This window comes from Triturus cristatus, chromosome 9 (genome assembly GCF_964204655.1).
Source record: "Triturus cristatus chromosome 9, aTriCri1.1, whole genome shotgun sequence".
NCBI classification, from domain to species: Eukaryota; Metazoa; Chordata; class Amphibia; order Caudata; family Salamandridae; genus Triturus; species Triturus cristatus.
In genome coordinates, this window is record NC_140592.1 from 422,691,430 (window position 1) to 422,714,720 (window position 23,291).

The following is a 23,291-nucleotide window of genomic DNA, read 5'->3' on the forward strand; positions in this document are numbered from 1 at the left end:
TGTTAATGATGACTTGAACCATTGAGTCGGGGAGAAACCATATAGATTTTCCCTTTGTCATCCATCCTTGATCCGTTTGGATCCCTCCTAATTCAGTCCATCTCTTTATTTCTTCTGGTGTAGCATGTGTCTGTATGTCAATTACATCAAGGGCGGGATCCTTAACTGTCATGCAGCGTGTTGGTGTCGGAACTATTGTCTTTGTCGTGTCAGTTGTATGAGTCTGATTCTGAGCAGTCTGTTTAGCTGTTCTGTCAGCTAGGTCGTTACCCTGAGAAATAATGTCAGTCACTTTTGTATGGGCTTTACACTTCATAATCGATATTGCAGTCGGCAGATGTATTGCATCTAACAGAGCTTGAATAAGGGGACCGTGCTGGATGTGGGCACCGTGAGAAGTTAAATAACCTCTCTCTCGCCAAAGCACGCCGAAGTCATGGACGACTCCGAATGCATAACGTGAATCTGTGTATATGTTGACTTTCTTATTTTTAGCTTGAATACAGGCTTGTGTCAAAGCGATGAGTTCTGCTGCTTGAGCTGACAAGGTATCTATACAATTTGTTTCAATAACTTCAGTGTCTGTTGTGACTGCATAAGCGGCCACTAACTCTCCTGTACTTGTTCTCATGCATGAACCATCTACATACAATGTCAGGTCTGGATCTGATAATGGAATATCTGTCAAGTCTTGTCTGGGTTTCGTCGTAATAGTAATGACTTCAATACAATCATGTGCCACTGGGTCTGTTCCGTTTACTGGCAAAAGTGTGGCAGGATTTAATGTACTACAACGTCTGATTTCTATGTGTGGCTGGAACAATGTCAATTCATAACCCGTCAGTCTTGCTATGGTCAAGTGTTGTGTTTGGGTCCGGTTCAAGAGAACCTCTACTGCGTGTGGTACTTGTACTGTCAATTGATGTCCTAACACTATGGCATCGCTTTGTCTGATTGCTAAAGCTGTTGCTGCGACTGATTTCAGGCACGCAGGAAGAGCCTGAGCTACGGGATCTAATGTACTGGAAAAATAAGCACATGGCTTGTGTGATCCTGCTTGTTCCTGCGTGAGTACTGACAAAGCAGTACCTTCACGTTCTGTAACAAAAAGTGTAAAACGTTTGCTGTAACATGGTGTTGCTAAAACAGGTGCTTGACATAAAGCTTTCTTTAAGCTTTCAAAAGCTTGCGTATGTTCCTGAGTCCAAGGGAGGACAGTTGATGTTGCTGCCTCCTGTGTTGTTAACTGAATGAGTGGTTTTGCTAGAAATGCATATTGAGGGATCCACTGCCTACAGTACGAAGTGAGGCCTATGAATGCCCGTACCTCCTTTTGTGTCTTGGGTGTCGGCATGTTAACAATTAACTGGATACGGTCGGGTGTAAGCTGTCTTCCCCCCTTGGACAGCAAGTGCCCAAGGTACACAACTTGCTGGACACAGAATTGCAGCTTTGAAGGGGACACCTTGTGCCCCTTGTCGGCTAGGAAATGTAAAACCGTCAGTGATGCTTTTTCACATTCAGGTTCGTTTCGGGCGGTGATCAGCAGATCATCGACGTATTGAAGCAAGGCAGTGGTAGCTGGCATGTGGATACTGTCAAGTTCTCTTTTCAGTGCTTGGCTATAGATGCTGGGGCTTTCTGTGAATCCTTGAGGTGCGCGTGCGAATTTAAAACTTCGTCCATTTAAACTGAATCCGAACAAATATTGGCTTTCCATATCGATTGGGACGCTAAAGAAAGCGTTCTTGAGATCAATTACAGTAAAGAACGTTGCTTCTGAATCTAAGGCTGTTAGCAATGAAGAAATATCTGGGACCACGGGGTATTGTGGTACAATGCATTTATTTAATTCTCGCAGATCAATAACTAATCGATATACTGGTGGTGCTTTTGGATCAGTTCGTTTAAGAATCGGAATTATCGGGGAATTACATATATTGGAGTCCGTTTCTACAACCACTCCTTGTGCAATGAGCTCGTCAATAATTTGCAGTAAAGCCACAACAGCATCCGGCGGTAACTTGTATTGTCGTATTCGTGGTAATACTACTCCTGTTTTGAGTGTGACTCGATATGGTGTAATGTGCATACAACCTACATCAGTGGGGCCTTGTGCCCATAAATGTGCAGGTAGATTCTGTAACCGATGATCCATGTCTCTAGACACATAGTGACCTTTAAAGTCACGCAAAAATAGTCGTACTCCTTCCGGAGAACAACATATTACAGCTCCTAGAGCTTTCAATGTTTTTATACCTAACAAGTTTTCTGGGCATGATTTTGTGAGCAATAGATCTGTAGTCCGTGTTAATGGACCGACCGTTAATGCAAGCGGTTGCGATACTTCATTAATAGTGGGCTTTCCTGAAAAACCAAGGGAAATATTTTGTAAGCCTGAGAGGGGTACCCCTGGGACTTCGCTGTGACGGATAGTGGTTGCGGAGTTGGGGGCGGATGATCTCGGCGTTGAGCACCATCGACAGGTGGTGTGTGTGGTGGAACATTAACATATTCGGGAGCTACATCGTCTAAATAGGAGGAAAGGAAAATATCTTTTGCGGTCTTGGGATGTGCTTTAATCGGGAATATTGGGGGTGGCAAATCTTTCGGTATTTCCGGGGTGGCCTTAGGTAAACCTTCGGCCAAAAGAGGATACATACCATTCATAAGAGTGTTTCGTTGCCTGTCTACTTGTTCTGTTTTTACTCGGGTACCTTCCTCAATTAATATATTTTCTCGGGCTTTATTTGAGTTCTCCCTACTTTTCTCTTCCAGTCTGAGTGCTTTCTCTGTGCGCCTATGCGATTCTTTACGCCATAGTTCAATGGCATCTTTCTGTGACTGTCTGGCTTTCTTTTTCCATAATTCTTCTTCTACTCTCATGATGCAATCTGCATCCCATGTCCCAGCTGCGGGCCATCTCTGACTCTCTGCTAAATCCTTGGTGTAATCCACCCATAAATCAAGATATAATACGGCATCTAGGCCATGCTTATGGTACATAAAATACCCTGGAGTATCCCTAGGTGGAATGGGAACAGCTTCTTCGAGTACTCCTTTTCTAGTTTTGATCTGTCTTATTTTTGAAAAGAACGGCATTTTTAAACCTTGCTACTTGATTCTTACTTGAACTGGACTTGGACACAATTAATACGATAAACACAATAATGAACACTCATTCATACCACAATTTTTGAACACAGTAAAACATTTAACATTTAACGAACAATGATAATTAAGAGAAAACTAACTACTGACATAATACTAATACTAGATAATACTGGATTATATACATGAACATACTGGATATACTGCTAAACAGTACAGATACACTGCTAAAACAGTGCAGACCGGATCTGTGTACCCAAACCCGTCAGGACCGGCACAAATTAATGTGCACGTCTAAATGCCTCCCCAGCAATGGTACTCACCGGGTAGCACGGAACGGAAGGCCTCGGAACTGAACTGAACTGGACCGGACTGGACTCGACTCGACTCGACTCGGAAACTTCGGAACCTGGTGGGCCTCTGTATACCTCGGATCTTGCTCTCTCAGCTAGGCTCTGGTCGGGATACTTCGCACTTCTCACCGCCTCGTCTGGGTGTTGATCGCAGCCTCAGTCACCCCCGCTTGGCCGGAGGGAGATACAGGAAATCCTGCGGGTACGCGTTTTTGTCCGTTCAGCTGTGGCAGGGGACCGGGCCTGCAACGCACCTCCGGCGCGTGAGATGAGAAAGTGTCCCTGTTCGGGCGCCAATTTATGTGGTAAATATTTAAATTACCTGTACTATTTTTTATGCGGTAAAGTCTAGTAAGAATAACTCAGTCAAAATAAGAGGCAGAATCCGTGGTATTAGAGGTTCTGAAAAGGGCTTTATTCCTTACAAAGGAATCATAGTTCGAACCAGGCAATCTTATTCCATCACCACAAGGGTTCAGGAAGGGATAGGCAATACATTATTGACAAGTAACAATATATATATGAAAAGCATTGCATTAAGACAGATGCAGGAGGCGTAACAGCTGATAGTACAGATAAGAATACACATACGTAATGAAAATGGGCGTAATAACAGGCGTATACTAGAAACGTCATTTAAAATGATGTCACAAGTGGGTGGATCCATAAGAGAATCCTGCAGTGTCAGCAGAAATGTTTGGCAGAGATGCGCGCGCAGCCGCATGACGTGTGATTGACGTGCAACTAGAGGGTGAAGGGGAATTGACATTTAGCTCTACATGTGGAGACAGAAGTCTGGGGGTCAGGTCAACCTAATCCCAAATCGTATCTAATATCTTTGTTTAAGGAACTGTTTTATCCAAAAGGAAAGGTCTCTCGGACGGAATCTATTCTATACTGACTGTTAGTGCATGTACGAGCGTCTATGTGTCTACATGAGATGCGAGGGGGCAGGAATCTTCCATGGTAACAGGGGCTATGAATTACTTGCATAAAGACAGCGAGGCCAAGCTCTTTGCTCGGTAGCTGGAAGGATGTTTACCTAAACTACTAGACAGGAATGCATTGGATGAGGAGCGGAGCAGATAACTTGAAGGCTGAATACAGTTTTTGGCAGGCAACAGGCCGCGTCAGGCACCGTTAGCTGCGCAGGGAGTAGGACAAAGTTCATGGATACAGATGCAGGTCCAAGCTGGAGCATTTCAGAGGCAGAAGTAGGAAAAGGCTTGATGGCAGAATTCAGGGCCTGCTCGCCTGAACTGTAAAACGTGAAAAGTGAACCATATAAAGTCGGTGGCCAATCATACTTAGGAATGGAATATTCGACCCATTCATGGCGGAGCAGAAAGAGAACATGTTGACGTTGGACACACATGTATTTGCGTCTTCATAGCTGGAACTGGAGGGAACATACATGTACTTGTAGCATGTACATGGAGCCGTTGGGGTCTAAGATAGGGGACACAATTGACCATAAAAATTCATATTTCCTCACTACTGTTGCACCCCCTGGAGTTAGAATAGTAATTTTTACCCCTATACTATCCAACACTCACCCTACTGTTGCACCCCCTGGAGTTAGAATAGTAATTTTTACCCCTATACTATCCAACACTTACCCTACTGTTGCACCCCCTGGAGTTAGAATAGTAATTTTTACCCCTATACTATCCAACACTTACCCTACTGTTGCACCCCCTGGAGTTAGAATAGTAATTTTTACCCCTATACTATCCAACACTTACCCTACTGTTGCACCCCCTGGAGTTAGAATAGTAATTTTTACCCCTATACTATCCAACACTTACCCTACTGTTGCACCCCCTGGAGTTAGAATAGTAATTTTTACCCCTATACTATCCAACACTTACCCTACTGTTGCACCCCCTGGAGTTAGAATAGTAATTTTTACCCCTATACTATCCAACACTTACCCTACTGTTGCACCCCCTGGAGTTAGAATAGCAATTTTTACCCCTATACTATCCAACACTTACCCTACTGTTGCACCCCCTGGAGTTAGAATAGTAATTTTTACCCCTATACTATCCAACACTTACCCTACTGTTGCACCCCCTGGAGTTAGAATAGCAATTTTTACCCCTATACTATCCAACACTTACTCTACTGTTGCACCCCCTGGAGTTAGAATAGTAATTTTTACCCCTATACTATCCAACACATATTAAGTAATTTTTACCCCTATACTATCTAATACTTACCTTAAATGCAATTTAATATTATGCGTTGTAATGGTATGCGTTGTAAAGGTAGTATGCGTTGTAATGGAATGCGTTGTAAAGGTAGTTTTTAAAAATGCGTTGTAGTGTCATGTGTTGTAATGCAATGCGTTGTAATGGATTTTGCGTTGTAAAAAATGCGTTGTAAGTGCATGCGTTGTAAAAGTGTGCGTTGTAACGACATACATCCTTTATAATGTAACTAAAGTCTTAAAATCTTCTATTAACTGCAATGCTTTTTAATGAGGTGCTATCATGTATATTGGTCCCAAGATGGCTGCCAACACTTCTTGGATGAAGTGCTGACAGCCAATCAGATCTCATGATGAGATGTGTGGTTATGCTCCGCCCAGATATATATGTGATTTTACTTTTGATTTGCTCAGGAACTACTGAACGGATTTACACCATTTAAGCAAAAGGCACGACTCTGAACCAAGGTCTACCTTTCTGCCAAATTTGGTGTAATTACGTTCAGCAGTTCAGGCTGTAGCTGCGACTAAAGATCCCTATGGAAAATTGCATGGGGAAAACACGTTTTGGGACCCACTTTTTTCTCGGCCCCTGTTTGACGAATCACCCAAAGACTTTCAGGATAGGAGCGGACCGGAGCGGGCCATGAGTTTGGAACATTTTGTGAAGATTCATCAACCGCGTCAAAGTTATTCCAAATAGAATGTTGCAGATTTCCTATGGATAATAGGTCCTAACTATAACTACCTACTGGCGACCACCAGTAGATAATATATATATATATAAATACATATTCACAGAAAAGACACAGTAATTAAAAGTTGCCCTGGCTCAAGATATAAAACCACTGAAATGTACTGTCTATCATTCACAGCTCACCTGCTATGCATGTAAGTATGGATATATGCATTATGCATGCATGTATGTAGCATTTCTATAGCGTAAAATTTAGCCAAAAGGCAGCAGAGTTCTGTCCAGGGTCAAAGACACAAGCATAAATGCAATGTGCGATAGAAGAGGCATTTGTTTGTAGACAGTTAATGCATTGTGATGTGGTGTTCTTTAAAGAAGTGAGTCTACCACTCTTTCCTAAACTGGAGTGGCTCTAGGGCAGCATGGACATCGTTGAGGGAATGCTGGGGGTTGCAGCTGTGTTTTTTATGGCTCTGAGAGTGCACTGAGGCCTGCTAACGAGATCTCAGGGCCAATGTTCTAACCCCTTCCAAAATATATGTTAAATTGGCTGTAGGAGAGTAGGATCTGCACTTATGTTGCCCCCACTTTTTTTCTGATGTATACACTGGTTTCTGGCTATAGTCTGGCTGGGTCCCTGCTAATCAGGGCCCCAGTCTCTCTTTTCTCTATAAACGACTTGGTGTGCATATTAGATGCACTAGTGATTGGATACTGTGGTACCTTATGAGCCCCTAGTATATGGTACCGTAGGTACCTAGGGCATAGGTACTTCACAGGCCTACCAGGGGCTGAAGCATGTATTTTGCCACCCCTGGGAAGCAGACTAAATCTAACACCACAGGCCTGCTACTGCAGCCTGTGTGAGGTAGTGTTAGCACTCCTCACTGAGGTATAGGTTTCTATATCTCACCATATACACACATATAAACCTGTCAGCTACCCCTATGGCAGGCCCTATCAATCCTAAGGGCAGGGTGCTTGGTTTACAATGTGAGGGGGTGCCTCTGCCTGAGCAGGGCCCCTCTACAGCTACCAGAGTCTATTCTCTATGGCTGTTTGTGGATGCGGTTAAACCATATACTCTTAAATTGCATTAAAATGCTAACTTTGGAATGACTGCATCAAAACATGTCGTGTTTGGTGTCAAACAACTTGGAATCATACCCCCACATCAGTCCATGATGTGGGAGCATGATCCCACCCTTCTAGAGGGGGACGACATGTAAAACAACAGAAATCTGAAAGAGCCCTGGCATCACAAAATGGATGCCACCAGCACAGACACTGGGGTGCCCTCCTGATGCTGACTGAAACTCGCAGTGGAGGAAGCCCAACAAAAGGCATCCTGTCACAAGGAGGTGTTACCACCTTCCAGACAGTATTTAGTGTATTGGGGCTGCGTGGGTGCACTTCTAGAGTGCCTTGAAGTCCTGCACTGGGGGAGCAGTAGGCTCCTCTGTGCAAATGCCAGCTCAAACCGGTTCAGGGGCTACCTGTCCCTGGCATGAAACTGGACAAAGGGAAGTGGGTGTAACCGCCCCCTACCCTGACCCTCCCAGAGGAGTGGTCATAGAGCTAGTCCCTCCCCTATCTTCACTATAAGATAGCAAACTTTGCCATTACAAATCAGATAACCCTGGACGACGCTCTACAAAGAATAATCCTGGCCCTTTAATGTTCCACTTCCTTTGGAAGACAGAAGAATCTCCCTTGGAGTCAAGGAGTGACTCCCCTGCTTGGCAGGCACCAAAAACCTTAATCAACTGTCTCAAACTTTCACGCTCCCGCCAGAGTTCGAAGTCCCTGCAACTCCAGAAGTAGATTTCCTGACTTTTTGAAGGCCATTGTGAGTCCCCAGCAAAGCTGTGGTGAGTGGACCCCATGAGTGACGAGGAACAGCAATACCCGGGGACCGTGCACTATTGTCAAGTGCAACCCCTTCATGATGTTCTTTGAATGTGTACTTTGGACTGTTTGTGGCCCAAGCCCCCAGCATGTTTTGCAGTGAACATCAGAAGCCTACTCCGTCCCGAGTGACCGTGGGCTCCTGTGAAGCATTTCCTGAAGAGGCGTCTTTGTGAACCCTTGCCCATTGGCTTGCAGGTCCCCTAAAGACTTTCTTATCAACTCAAAGGGCTTCTCTTGTTGCTAAAGGCCTGCCCTCACTTACCCTTGCTGGGTGAGTCCCTCAGACCTTGCTGGTCTGCACCATTGACTTTCTTCACTCTACACAAGACTTGCAGTTGCCAAGGCTTGTTGGCTCCAATCCGGTTGCCAATACCGCCATCAGCTGCAGACGTTGTGGGCCACTCCGAATCCAGCTGCTGGTCATCATCAAACTCTCCTGGACCTTGTGAGCAAAGAGTCAAAATACCATCGATGACCTGAAATCACCCGACATCTGTGGTCATCCATCTTCCTGGCCACCGGTCACTGGCAAGTGACTTTGAACACTGTCCCCTCAATTTTCAGGTCTTCAGCATCTTGAATCCACCCTTAGATTCCACCGGACACTTCTTCAGTCGACGTAAGCAGCAAGTCTTCTTTGGTCTCCATATAAAACAGCGACGCGACCCGACACCAAAAGACACCTAAGCACCCAGCTTCCCTGGGTGAGGTAACTCATGCACTCCAGTGCCCTAGTGTGTGTTGGCTCTCGAATTACTTACCTTTTAAGTGGCTTGCTTGTAGACTTCCTTGAAGTAACCTAAAACTTTAAAAATCAAACCGCGACTTGCTCCATTATAATCAATAGGGAACCTGCGGCTATGTTCACACACTGCACGCGTCTCCCGTGGGCCTACTACTTACCTGTTTTCACTGCAGTGGTGAAGCCCCAGCTATTCTACAGGCCCTAGGCCTTGTCATTTTGCAAGTCGACCTTCTTATACCATTTTTTTAGTATATGGTCTGGTACGCCCCTAGGGCTCCAGCCATATTTGTGCTTAACTTATTGAGAAACGTTGAATTTTTAATGTGTATCTGACTTCTAATCACATAAAGAGATTAGTAGAGTGTGTCTAGAAATAAATACATATATATTTGATATATATACCTTTGTGGTGTCCTTTCATTTGGTAATTCAAGAGAATATAACAAGCTGCTTTACATTCCTCTGAGACTTAGCCTGAAGGCTGCTCTCCACAGCGACCACTAGGATAGCTTTCTTTAAAAGGTTGTCTTAAACCTATCTACCATAAGAGTTGAATTGGACTGGTGCAAGGTGGCCACTATAACTAGTGACCAGCATATGCCAGGCCAACTTCTCACATTGGCTAACCCCAATTGCCATAAACTTACTTATAAGTCCCTAGTAAATAATACCAAGGGTATCCAGGCCATATAGACAGATTGTCCCCCTAGGATTGCAACACTGGATGTGCCTCCCTGTGTGTGACAAAAAGCAACATGGCTCTTGTCTAGTTTGACATTGCCATTTAAACCAATGGTCGATTCCCCAATTTCTCATAACAATATAAATTGATCTCCTCTAAAGGAAGACCTATGGAGCCCAAAGGCAGGAAGCTGTGCATTGAATGAATGAATGAATGACTGAATGAATGAAAATGAATGAATGAAAGAGTATTTGTAAAGCGCACAGCTACTCAGAAAGAGTGTCCCAGTGCTGGAGAGCCTCAAAACTAGTCTGCTGCTGTATCTAATGGACGGGGTAAACTTAGGGTGAGTCTCGGAAGAGCTAAGTTTTAAGCATCTTCCTAAAGGTGAGTATGTCCGTCTTCTGTCTGAGTGTCACCGGAAGGAGGAATTATTATTAAGCACGACATATACATTTAGTATGTCCTAAGAGCAAAACTTCAAAATTGTTGTTTTTGCTGTGGAAAAGTTAGTAACCCAATTGGCTAACACAAAGTTCCCAACTGACCTCTCAGTCTGGCTAACTTCTGAATGGAATTATTAAAATACGTATTTCAAGGTACTATATTAAAAATGTTATTACACCTGACTTGAGGTACATGTCAAATTTAATGTCACTTTGGCAGAAATTCAACTTTTAGAAGATGCTACCAGACAGCCTTCTGGCCTCCTGAGGAATAATGTGAATGACTCCATGTCTTAGGAACAATAGAAGCCTGCTACAGGGAGACGTGTTACCTCTCCCTCTAGGAAGCCATTTTGGGTGTTGGTCCACGAGGTGTGCTTCAAAGATGAAGATGCCTTAGGTATGCAAATGGCAATCACACTTCTGATGGATTGCCCCTTTGTTCTGGTAGACAGGTTGGTATTGGAAACAGAGAGGGAAAACCTGTGGTCAAACCAGTTTATCCATAGGTGTGTGGTCCACATGTAGCCACACCTCTAGCGTGGACTACCAAGCTCCTACAATCCAAGGAAGGGTACATACATCTTGACAGAGGGTAGAATAGTGCTCTCTGAGATTGCTAGGTGCCGCACATAGCCAGATGTGGTCACAGAGTGAGAGGGAACCTGGAACCCCGTTAGCTAGTGACCGCATCATCACCCCAAGACACTTTCTACACATAAATATGGCACCCCTGCCACTGTAAACGTCAGATCATGATGGAACTGGAGAAAGGAACAAAGAAGTTCTACCATGCTGACCCCTGGACCCGGCAAAAGAGACTTCACCGACTGCTGGACTGCACCTACTGCACCTTGGGCTAGCAAAGAGAAGACTGTGCCTGTAGCTCCTGGCTCATAAAAAAGTCACTCTTGAGCCCCAGGCCAAAGAAGGGACAATAAGGGTCAGTCCACTGACCCCCTGGAACCATTACCAGAGGAAGAGGTCCACTCCGGCAAGTCTGTAACCACATACCTCCGATTGCCACTGGGCTTCCCAAGAGACCAATCCTCGATAGACATAAGTGACATTTTAGTGTGCCTGACCCGGGAGTGTCACCAGAGTCCAGATTGGTCATCAAAGAGGGACACCGCCTTCACCAAAGGTTACCACTGTGTCTGCTGTGTATGGAGATCGGTAATCCAGCCGCATCTGACCTTCTATGGGATAAAAGAAGACTTCAGGAGACACCAAACTCTGTGGGAAAATGTATCCCACCTTACCCATGAACTGAGCAAAAATCAGAAGGACACCCCGTCGACTGCACAGCGTCCAGAGCAACTTTCAGAATTCTTAGCATCCAACATCCACAGGTAACTTTCCAAATACTCCTTCTTGATCCCCCTAACCTTCTTCCTGCTGAATTGGTTGCCCCTCTCACGTGTGTGTAGCCAAACAGAACTCTTTGTTGACAGTTACCAATGCTTGTTTGTACTTTGGCTAAAAAGCTGAGATTTACATTTTTACTTAAAAATTCTATATAGCTGGATCCCTCTGGTGGATTGGGGTGGATTGTGGTCATCTTGGTGTCTAAAAATTGAGAAAAATATAACCTATTTTTATAAATTGGTGTTGGAGCTCTTCTGTATTTTGTAACTTTCTTATTTTGGTGCTTCTAAATGCTTTACTCTAGTTCCTTTGTTTAAGCCTTGCCCCCCTTGAAGCCACCCCTGCCTTGGATTGAGCTAAAGGATTTACCAATTCGCCTGAATTGACCCAACACAGTTTTGTAAGTCTATTACTCGTACGTTTGTGCAACCATACCATATAATAACCCATAATCCTCACAGCTCTGGAAATGGTGAACTCAATTCATGAGAAGATTTACACCTAGGCATAGGTGTAGCTCTATATCTGGGGATATCTACATTTGCAAACATACCTTTGTGATTAGGATGGTGTATTTTTTCTATGTTTGATAAAGTGCTCTGTCACAAGTATTCAGTTTCTCTCATGTGCACTTCCCTAAACAAAACTATAACATTTTGCCATAAAGCCACAGTGGATTGGTTGTTTCTATCAAAGCCTTCTAAAGCAATCTAAAATGTAAAATCAGTTGGTAGGGTAATGATCCCACTACCCTTTGTCTTTAAATATACAGAGCTTTAAATGTTTCAGTACAAAAGGCTTCAGTACACATCCCACCTATTTCTTATTTCTCTCCATAAAGATAGGACTGTAGAGCTGTCAATAAGGTATTTGGTATCAAATTAAACTTGCCTTTGTAGATGATCAAACTTGAATTCTCTCTTGTCTACTTACATCCCTGTGTTAAGTCACACACACCTTTAGTTTTATGGAATTCCACCAGAAGGAACTGGATTTCTTCACTGATACGCTCCTCAATGCTCCTCTTGCCCATTCCAAAATTCCTAAGAGTTGTGATGCAAAAGTTACGGAGCTTCTTCCACCTTTCTCCATTACTGAAGATAACTCCTGAAGCAAGAAGGGAGGTAGGATAGAAACAACACAAAATGTGGACAATTGTTAGTTTTCATTGTTAATACAAAATGCATGCAATCATTTGTTTTTTAGAGTAATCACCTTCTTTCCACTACCCTTAGGAGTATCTCTAACACACTGTTTATAGTTGCCAGACAGAAGCCACTAAACAATATTATACCATGTAACACAAAAAGCAGAAACATGCTATGCTCCTTCATTCAAGCTTTGAATATTGCATGATTTCAATTTGCTGCTTTAAACCACAAGCTTGTGCTTTCCACCATATTTGGACACAAGCAACTTACCACAAATGAGCACAGAAGGTGCAACATGCACACTTAGGTCATTGTTACGAGTTACACATTCATTCTGATTAGGGGTGGGTGATTAACGCCACTCCTCTGGCAGAGTTCATGGAGTTTTGCCCACTCCGCTTGGAACAGGGAGCTCCGAAAAAACTCCACCAAACAAAGTGTGACAGTTTGTTTCTCTTGTGCGGCAAATTAGCGAGGAAATCGAGCACTAAAATGCATCCCGTGGGCGGTCGCAACAGGTCGTTACTGTTCACGTAGAGAAAACTGCTGTCTGAGCAGAAAATCTACACAATCAGCACAGAGAAGCAGTGCCCTCTGAAGCATTATGTGGTGCTGTTTTTGCTGAATTTATAGTGCCGAATAAGCTTCCGGAGCTAAGAATCACCGCGGCGTGAAAAATTCCACCGCCCACAGAACTCCTCTGAATCTCACAGAGTTTTTATGTAACTTCGCAGAATTCCACAGAGTGAAACTCCACGAGTTCTGCCCACCCCTAATTTTGATGGGCCCAGTAAAGAAAATTACTGAGTCCTTCCAAATTATGAGTTCAGTGCTTGCACCACTGGTAAGTGATATTTCACACAGAGAGTTTCCAGGCTGAATACCATGGAGAAAACTGAAATCAGCACAGTAAATCAGATCTCTTCATATTACTCTCCGCAGACTCGTAATTTTTCTTTATTTTCCTGTTTCCAGATTTACCTATGGTTCCGGAATCCATGGAGGGTAGGTCGGTCGCGAATTGTGTACCTGACGGATGAGTCAGACGCAACGCCATTGCGCGTCCCGTGACTTCAGAGCCTTTGGCTCATTTCCCGGTCCCTACTCAAGAGGAACCAGTTGGTGTATTTGGTTAGGGTATGCATTTCAATTCTTACACACAGGGTACGATTCACAAAAGTAATCTGAGACAAAATCCTAACTTTACAACTTTCGGTATTCACAAAAGGCATTTAGTAGTACTAAAGTTAGGATTCCTAACTTTACTACTACTAAACTGAGACAAAATCCCAACACTACGACTTTTGGTATTCACAAAAGGCATTTAGTAGTAGTAAAGTTAGGATTCCGTACTTTACTACTACTAAACTGAGACAAAATCCTAACTTTACGACTTTTGGAATTCATTAAAGGCATTTAGTAGTAGTAAAGTTAGGAATCCTAATTTTACTTTTACTAAATCCCTTTTGTGAATACCGAAAGTCGTAAAGTTAGGATTTTGTCCCAGATTACTTTTGTGAATCGGACCCATAGATGTGAACCTGCCCCCTATGAGTAGCTAGTAGGGTTTCAAGGTCTTGAAGAAATGCCACGATCTCAAAGACATTAAAGGGCATGAAACATGTTTATCATTATTCTCACTTAAACGCTTGACAAGACTATTAGAATCTCTTCGTGCAAGTACTATGTAAAATTTTCCTCTGCAAGCTAGACGACTGACCCTAAGATGGCAGCTGAAATGAGGGGCAGGAACTCCTACGTCAAACCAACTGCAAAATGATGAACTCCATTTTGATCTTGCCAGCAGGTACTGTCCCCCTGCTTTACGACCATTTCAATGCTTCTGTTATTTAATACATGGGAGGCTGATGATGTCCTCACAAGCCCCTCTTCTTATAATGTGAGAGAGGTCTGATCGAAGAGCATCACAATATAGTAAAATGATAGCAAAAAAACTACCCAGTGCCAAGTATTACTACAAGGCAACTAAATCTTAATCCAAAACAAAAAGGGATCCCATATCTAAATAGTATTTCCGTTGCAAATACCCGCATAGGAGGCGGCCATCTTTACCGGCCCTCAACAAAACGGCAGTCATCCCAAATGGCTCCCACCTTCCATTAAACTGCCTTCCCCCACCCGAAGGTGAAATACCACACAGAACAAGGACTTCCCACATCATGGCTGGTCCACACATGATACCAGAAGGAAATAGCACATACTCTATTCACTACCCTCCAAATCTAACTAAAAGTGCCTCGAAAAGGTTCAAACAAAACCTTCTTAGAAAAAAACCCAAAATCTTGTTTCTGGACCCCTCCTTCAACACCAAGAAAGGCACTATAATCAATAAACTCATATTCTTCACAATAAGAATAAGCAAATGGCGGTCTGCCTTCTCTAAGCTACTAACCATCGTTGCCCATAAAAATATCCCCTATGGAACTAGGATAACAACAACACCCGCACCAAACCTCAGAGCCACCCTGAACATACCATCCTACAAAAAAGGCACTGTTCTTATACAAGCAGCTAACAAGGACCTAGAACTTTTTGACAAATACTTTCTCACCCTAAAAACTCACACCATCTCACCACCCAACGCACCACAGGACCTATCCATACCCTCCACCCCTTCATCCCACAAAGATCTGAGTCCCCACTCCTACCCAGAACCTATGAAAGAGGCAATAACAACTCAACTCATTCAGAACTCATATCACCTACACCCTCAAATGGAATCATCTTCAGCACCAACAACAACGCCCCTCCCATTATATCCAATCTCCGACCTTCTGTATCTCCACACTCTGCCACCTCCCCTATCCCCACTACTCTCACCCTCTTCCACAACCCTCTACCGACCGCTGATGACACTCTCCTCAACAACCCTCTTCCGACCGATAATGACACCCACTACGACATGGTCACTCTATCGAGTCAGATTAAAGACCCCAGCCAGCACATACCCCTATCATTATCTACCACCCCACTCCCGCTCCCAGCTACACATACCCATCACACTTCCCACACAGACATCAAACCCCTCAGCAATACTACTCCCAGCTGTCCCTGCCCGCCGATCCTGTCTCCTCCTCTCTATCACCCTTCTGAACAAGACCAACTCATAAACCAGTCCTACCTCACATCTAGGAAACTACAAAACGTTATATTAGATATTAAAAGCATCCTACTACTTGCTGAACACTCTCTTTCCAAACTTACCCATCTTCAACACTATCTAGCGGCAGTCAACAATGTGATCAAAACTATCCCCCTGCCCCTGACTAATCGACACGCGCTCGCAAACTCCCCAACTACCTACCAGACCTGGAAATCCATACCCTTCTACTACTATACAAAACTCCTACGAGCCCCATCACACTTGAAGAAGATCTCAACTACCTAACGGACCTGGAAATCCAAACCCTTATACTGTCATACGAATCCCCCGCTTTCCACATCACTAATGAAGAAGAATTCTCTATTCTCCCAGTCCCCGTCAACCCAAACAGAACAGCCCATCCAAAACACAGAGGAATAAACCTGAACAACCTCCAATCTATAACACCTAACCCGTAAATTCACGAACCGACCGTAAAGAATTGCTCAAAACCAATCTCCTGCCTTCTCCTAAACTGCCGTTCAGCCTTAAAACACGCCTCGAACATCGCCGACCTCACCCTGAACATGAAAACGGACATAGCCATCCTCACGGAAACTTGGCTCAATGAATCGTCCTCCCCATGCCTAGACCTTCTAGTCCCCCAAGACTACAACATTATTAGACTAGATAGACCTCTCAAAAAGGGTGGAGGACTAGCCTGCATTCATCGATCCGACATTACCATCTCGAAGTTTCACTCCGAACCCATGGACTCCTGTGAATACCTTGGGATCTCTGTCAAATCAGATAACCACTCCCACAAACTACGTATCCTCTACCATCCCCCATGTAAGAAAATGTAGTATTTACAGACCAACTTATGGAAATCATTACTACAAACTCTACCCCTCTTTCCAACTACATATTCCTCGGTGACTTCAATCTCCACTGGGAAAACCCCCTTGACAAACAGGTCAACACCCTCAAAACCTTCCTAGCAGACCATTCCTTGATCCAAGCTATCTCAAAGCCCTCTCACTCTAAAGGTGCTACTCTTGACTGGCTCATCTCTAAACAAAATACGATTGAATCTATCTTGATCACCCCTTGTGACTGGTCAGACCATCACATCATCACCTTCCAAATCTTCTCCACCACAAAGAAAACTTTCCCACAACAAAACAAGCCCAAACAATGGATAAGAAACATGAAAAACCTTGACTGGTACAACCTAGCCTCCCGCTGTGAGAAAGTCCTCATCCCCCCAACAACATGTCCGACGTCAGTGACCTCACCGATCACTACAACTCCACAATGACCAAGGTCTTTGGCCAAGCTGCTCCACCTAAACTCAAACGAATTCCAGACAAAGACTAAAATCCATGGTTTAACAAAGCCTTGAATGAAGAAAAACATAAACTTAGATCATCAGAGCGGAAAGGGAGACAAAATCCCTCCCCCCTCCATCTTAAACTACTTCGGAAAGCTAGAAACTCCTATAACAAAAGTATTCTACAATCTAAAAAAGACTTCTTTAGATCAGAACTAGACAATGCCAAGAACAGACCAAAGAAACTCTTTGAAATTCTAAAACAACAATCTAACAAATTAGCTATATCCTCACTGCTGACCTCGAAATCACAGCTTAGCAGCGAAGAATTTTCTTCATTCTTCACAGCAAAAACAAACTCCCTCCAACTTGAGCTTAACACAGCAGCAATCAACTCATCCACCCCAAAGAACCTTTAAGTTGAAAACCCTGAACAACCTAAGTTACTTTTGCCAAAAAATAACTCTCACTGGTCCACCTTCAAACTTTACGATCTTAATGACATCACCAAAACTTTAGCAACCACCAAACTCAATAACCACTTCAATGACCCACTACTCTCAAATTGCTTTCCCCACATCTACCAAGTCATCTCCCCTCTCTGGACCAAAATCATCAACGCCTTGCTAGCACAAGGTCACATACCAGACTGCCTAAAAACAGGCCAAGTCACACCTATACTAAAGAAACCGACAGGAAACCCCTCCGACCCCAACAATTTCAGACCCATCACCAACATTCCCATGCTAGCCAAGCTTCTGGAAAGATGTGTTCAACAACAACTGAACCAACACATCATGGACTTCAACCTTCTGAACATCCACCAATCGGGTTTCAGACCAGGCCATATCACAGAAACAGCCATTCTGCATGTAGTGGACAACGCCCTCATTGCTCTTGACCGCAGCGAAACCTGTCCACTAGTCCTGCTCGAACCTCTCCTCAGCCATTGACATGGTCAATCATGACAAAATTCTAAGAAGACTAGAAAATAGGATGGGTTTATCTGGCACCGTCCCTCAATGGTTCAAATCCTTTCTGGAAAACAGAACACAATCGTTCATGGTTGTTAGACCTGGCACCTTGGCGTGAGTTTCCCTTCCACTTTTTGATGGTGTGCCTCGATTGTTTTGCTGGTGTTGTCCGCTCAGGGCACTGCGCCACGGCTAATCCGTGCCGCAGTGTAAGTGCTCCCTAGGTAAAGTGTACCTGTAATTGATGTTCATGATTGGTTTATTGGATTCACTGTCAGTTCCCGGTAAAGTGCAGCCAGGGGTGTCAGGGCTTGTGAATGCCAATGCTGCTGGTGGGCTTGCAGCGCTGGTTGCGCCACCCACAGAAAGCGGCCTTGTAAAATGTGTCTAGGGTCTGCCACCGCAGACCCTGTGCGCGGTCTGGGACCGTCGCGCTGACTGCGCAAGTGCCCCCACTTGCCAGTCCCTAAAACCTTCCCTTACCTACATGTTAGCCACCCCTCTGGTAAGCCCAAGGGCAGGGTGCATTGTAGGCATAAGGTAGGACATGCCCTGATGTGTGTGGCATGTCTTAGTAGTGAATTACAGCCATTTTCGTTTTTCACTATTGAAGGCTACCTGCTCTCCATAGGCCAGAATGGGCTGCTGGAGTCACTACACGCTGTGACCCCAGTGGACTCAGAGAGCATGGTAGAATGTCAAGTTTAGTATGCCTGAACTCAGAATAATAAAATACTTCTTGTAGTCAAGTTTATTTTAATATCCTGGGTTTGTAAATACTACTTTTAGAAAGTTAGTATTTACTGACCTGGCCATTTCAGTCCGCCTCTGCTGTGTGTGTGTGTTCTGCCTAGCAACAGTAAGGAGCAGGGTTGGGGAATCCCCAGAGACAGGTTGGCTGCCAGGTGGTGGGTAGAGAGGTGACACCAGGATGGGTGGGAGGAGTACACCTTGACGCTTGAATAGACCTGTGCTCTGCCACCACAAAGCCGGCGCCGCCCCCTGTGGAGCGGCTGATGTCTCTGCCCTGCTGCTGAAAGGAAAGAGCAGAGTCACCATAACAAAGTGCTCCAGAACTGGACTGAGCCAGGCCCAGGCCCCCTGGCGCTAAAGAACAAAAGAATCATGGTATAAAAGTAGGAGCCTGGCTCCTAAGAAATCAGAATCCTGTTTTACCACAAAGAACCTCTGCCCGACTAGAAGGAGAAGGAGACGCTGGAGGAGCTGGCCTGCTGCTTGCCTTGCTGAGAAAGGAGAGGAAGAGACTACTGAAAAGACTTTGCTGCTTTGTGCTTTAAACATTTTCCAAGGGCTTGATCTGAGCTTGCCCCCTGAACTGAACCCCAGGACCAGTGGGTTCTCTGTGCTTTTGCTCGTCCTCCGATTCGAGCCGTGTGTGCATCCCGCTGGAAAGAGACTGCGCCCCTCATCGCCCCTCCTAGGGCCGTGACACTCAGGAGCTTGCCTGCCTCAACCCCGTGAGAGCCTCGCTCCGTCCGGAGCCGCTCTCTGTCCCCGGGCTAGGTTGCCTGCACCCCTGTCACCGCCTGCCACTGGAGCGCGCTGAACGCGCTATCACACCTCCCGCCGGAAACCGTCCGACGACTGTGATCTACGCCGGGTCATCCAGCTGCACTGACCGTGCCCTGTGACCCCGCTTCGCTATCCCCGGACACCCCAGGCCGCGCCGCCCCCGCTGTGGAGACCCCCCTGCACCGCCGTGCTGAGGGTCGCTGGCCGCGCCTGCCTACCTGCCCACACCCGCTGATCGAGGACCCAAGACCACTTCCCAAGCTGAGAGTCGCACCGACCTGTGCCGACTCTCCACATCACTGAAGAAGTTCCAGTATCGGGCTCGGGGCCCGCAACGCCTTATTTCCCCGTTCGCAGGAGTCGATCTCTGTAAGTACTGGAACCACAAGTGACATTTGCAAGAGACTGCAAAGTATCTATTTGAAGCTACGAACAAAGAACATTTGCCTGCTTTACAACCTGGTGGCATAGCGAAAACGTTCTTGGTCTTGTGATAAGTCTGCTGAGATATATATACCTATTTTTACATAAAAGAAGCGTATTTTTCTACATATCCAAGGCTGGTGTCCATTTCTGGGGGGATTGATGTATTTACTGTGTGTGTGATTGTAAGTGCTTAACCAACAACGCCTGAGGAATCGCCTTGGCTGCTCACGCCACGCACCTAGAGGGTGAGCAAGGGTCATTCACGAGGGGTTATCCTGTGCCCTGACGTAGAGGAGAGGGTTCCTGCTTGACACAAGGGCAACCTTGCGCCAACCAGAGACCCCCAAGTCTAACATTGGTGGCAGCGGCTGGGATTTCGGATTTGCATTTGTAATTTGCATACAGTGAATTATTAATCACCAGATAGTGAGAGCAGACCAAGTAACGCAGCCACAGGTTTTTATTTGTTGAACTTTGTTGAGACATCTGCCATTACTGCAACCATGCCTGGCTCACTCTCTGCTGGAAGAGCACTCTCTGTGATTTCTGGAATGGATGAGGTGGATTGGGAGAGACTGGAAGGCTACACGGTAGAGCAATTGAAAGGCTACAGTGTAAAATTCCGAGTTCCCCATGCTGGATTCAAGAGGAGGGTCCAGTACACCAAGGCGTTGAGAGGAGTCAAGAGACCCACGGAATGCGGGGGACATCGTTCCACCCGACAACCTTGAGGAGCCCAGCAGAGTCCGGTCGCCAGAGGAGCTGGCAGACAGGGCAGCAGACAGGGCGCATGCAATGGAGATGGCAAAGTTGGCAGGACAAATGGAAATGGAAAAGCAGAAGTTGGCCCTGGAGGCACAACAACGCCAAATGGATCATGATATAAGATTGAAGGAGTTGGAGCTGAAGGCGAAAAGTTTGGACACCGCTCCTTCTGGTGGCAGCACTCCACCGGTGCAGGTAGAGTCCAAGGTGTACATCCCCAAAGATGTAGTAAAGGAGTATTTTTAGAAAGGATGACATAGGGCAGTGGTTTAGAGCCTACGAGGTGGCCATGTCTTCACACCGGGTCCCTGAGAAAGACTGGGGAGCGGGGTTGTGGGGAAGGTTCCTTGCTGAAGGGCGTGACACACTGTTAGATTTACCCTTGGATCTCCAAGCCTCATACCCCCATATGAAGGAAGCTTTAATGACCAGGTATGGGTTAACTCCTGAGCTATATAGACAGAGGTTCAGGGAGACTAAGAAGATCCCTGAGAGTACGTATGTGGAGTATGTAACCTTTTTCTGCAGAGCACTGGATGGTTGGGTGAAGGGTAGCAAAGTGAATGATTATCAAGGGCTGCTTGATTTAATTGCATGGGAGCACTTGTCCAGTCAATGTTTTCCTGAGCTACGCCAGCACCTGATTGATAGCAAGCTGTCCAACCCGAGGAAGCTTGCTGAGGAGGCGGACCGCTGGCTCAGCACCAGGGTCCACAAGGGTCAAGTGGGAGACTCCGCCAAAGGTGGGCAGGGTCCCCAGCAGAAGAGTGGGGGGGACAGGGGTAAACAGAAAGGGTTCCAAAAAGGCCCCCAAAGTAATCCCCAAGGGAACCAGCAGAAGGGTTCTCAGCCTCCCCCACCCCCGCAGCAGAACGGGGCCCCGACAGGTAGACCTGTTCCAAAGGGGCCCTTCAATTGTTACAGGTGTGGTGACCCGGGTCACATTGCCTCTGATCCTAAGTGTCGCCTGTTTGGTAAGACCGCACCCACTGGTGCTCCACCCCGGCAAGTAGCTAATATTAACTTTGGGGAGGAGGTAGCAGTCCAGGAGGGTGGGGGTCCCGGGCAGTTGACCCTAGTCTCGCTAGGAGACAGTGAGATGGTCCCTGAAACCTACTTACCCTCTAACACTAAGAAATATGGGCAAGTAGTGACCATCAATGGAAAGAAGGTTGAGGCTCTTAGAGATACAGGAGCCAGCGTGACCTCGGTGAGGCAACACCTGGTGTCTCAAGAGCAGATTGTACCCAATGCCTACTGTAGGGTTGTCAACGCTGACAACATAGAGAGTCGTTGTCCAATGGCTCAAGTTCCCTTTGAGTGGGGGGAGGTCTCTGGTACTCTACAAGTCGCTGTGAGAACTGACATGCCTGTAGACTGTCTGCTAGGGAACGACCTGGAGAGCTCCCCTTGGGAAAAGGTGGCGAAGACCACGCATCTGAGGATGGTGGGTCTGCCCGACTGGGCGTGCGTGACCACCCGGTCCATGGCAGCCAGTAGGGGTGTTGAGAGGGTCCTGGAGCCTGAGGGAGAGGTCCAGGAACCGGCCTTAGGGAGAAGGCGCAGGAGGCGCGGGAAACCGGCCCCCGAAGTTCCCACGGCCCAGGAGGAAGTAGACCCTGAGGGGGATGCTCTGGAGCCTACCGGGGAACAGATTGCCGAACTGGGAGACCTGCCTGAGCTGACCCATTGGCAGCAAGAAGGAGGTCCCTCCAGGGAGGAATTCTGCAGGGAGCAGAAAGAATGCCCTTCTCTCGTGGGTATGCGGCAGCAGGCTGCAGACCAGGCCAATGGTGTTCAGGCCAAGACACACTACGTGTACTGGGAGAGTGACCTCCTGTATTCAGAGCCTAAGGCTGCTGAACCTGGGCCGGCCCGTGTGCTGGTGGTACCCCAGAAGTTCAGAACCTTCCTACTGGGGCTGGCTCATGATGTGCCTTTAGCAGGACATTTGGGGATGGACAAGACCTATGACAGGCTTGTCACCCACTTTTACTGGCCCCAAATGCACAAGAATTCAGATTCCTACTGCAGAACCTGTCAGACTTGCCAGGCAAGTGGTAAGAGCGGAGGGAAGCACAAGGCTCCTCTGCAGCCCTTCCCCGTGGTCGGTACGCCATTCCAGCGAGTGGGTATTGATATTGTGGGGCCTCTGGACCCCAAGACAGCCCTGGGCAACAGGTTCATCCTGGTCTTGGTGGACCATGCCACCCGGTACCCTGAAGCCATCCCTCTGAGGACAGTGACGGCCCCCGTGGTGGGACGAGCACTGATGGGAATTTTCTCCCGAGTGGGATTCCCTCTAGAGGTGGTGAGCGACAGAGGGACCAATTTCATATCCACATATATGAAATCCCTGTGGAAGGAGTGTGGGGTAACTTACAAGTTCACCACTCCTTACCACCCCCAAGGAAATGGGTTGGTGGAGAGATTCAACCGAACCCTCAAAGGCATGATCATGGGCCTGGACGGTCCAATGAGGCG

General features: G+C 46.1%; 1 protein-coding gene across 2 annotated transcripts in view; it reads right to left on the reverse strand.

Moving 5' to 3' along the window:
* Positions 1–23,291, reverse strand: part of LOC146798082 (cytochrome P450 2G1-like) — a 909,417-nt gene that overhangs the window by 715,364 nt on the left and 170,762 nt on the right. For both annotated transcript variants that reach the window (XM_085625297.1, XM_085625296.1), the window contains exon 3: positions 12,480–12,629. In XM_085625297.1, the coding sequence (XP_085481423.1) occupies positions 12,480–12,629 (150 nt within the window). The remainder of the gene's footprint in view (positions 1–12,479; positions 12,630–23,291) is intronic.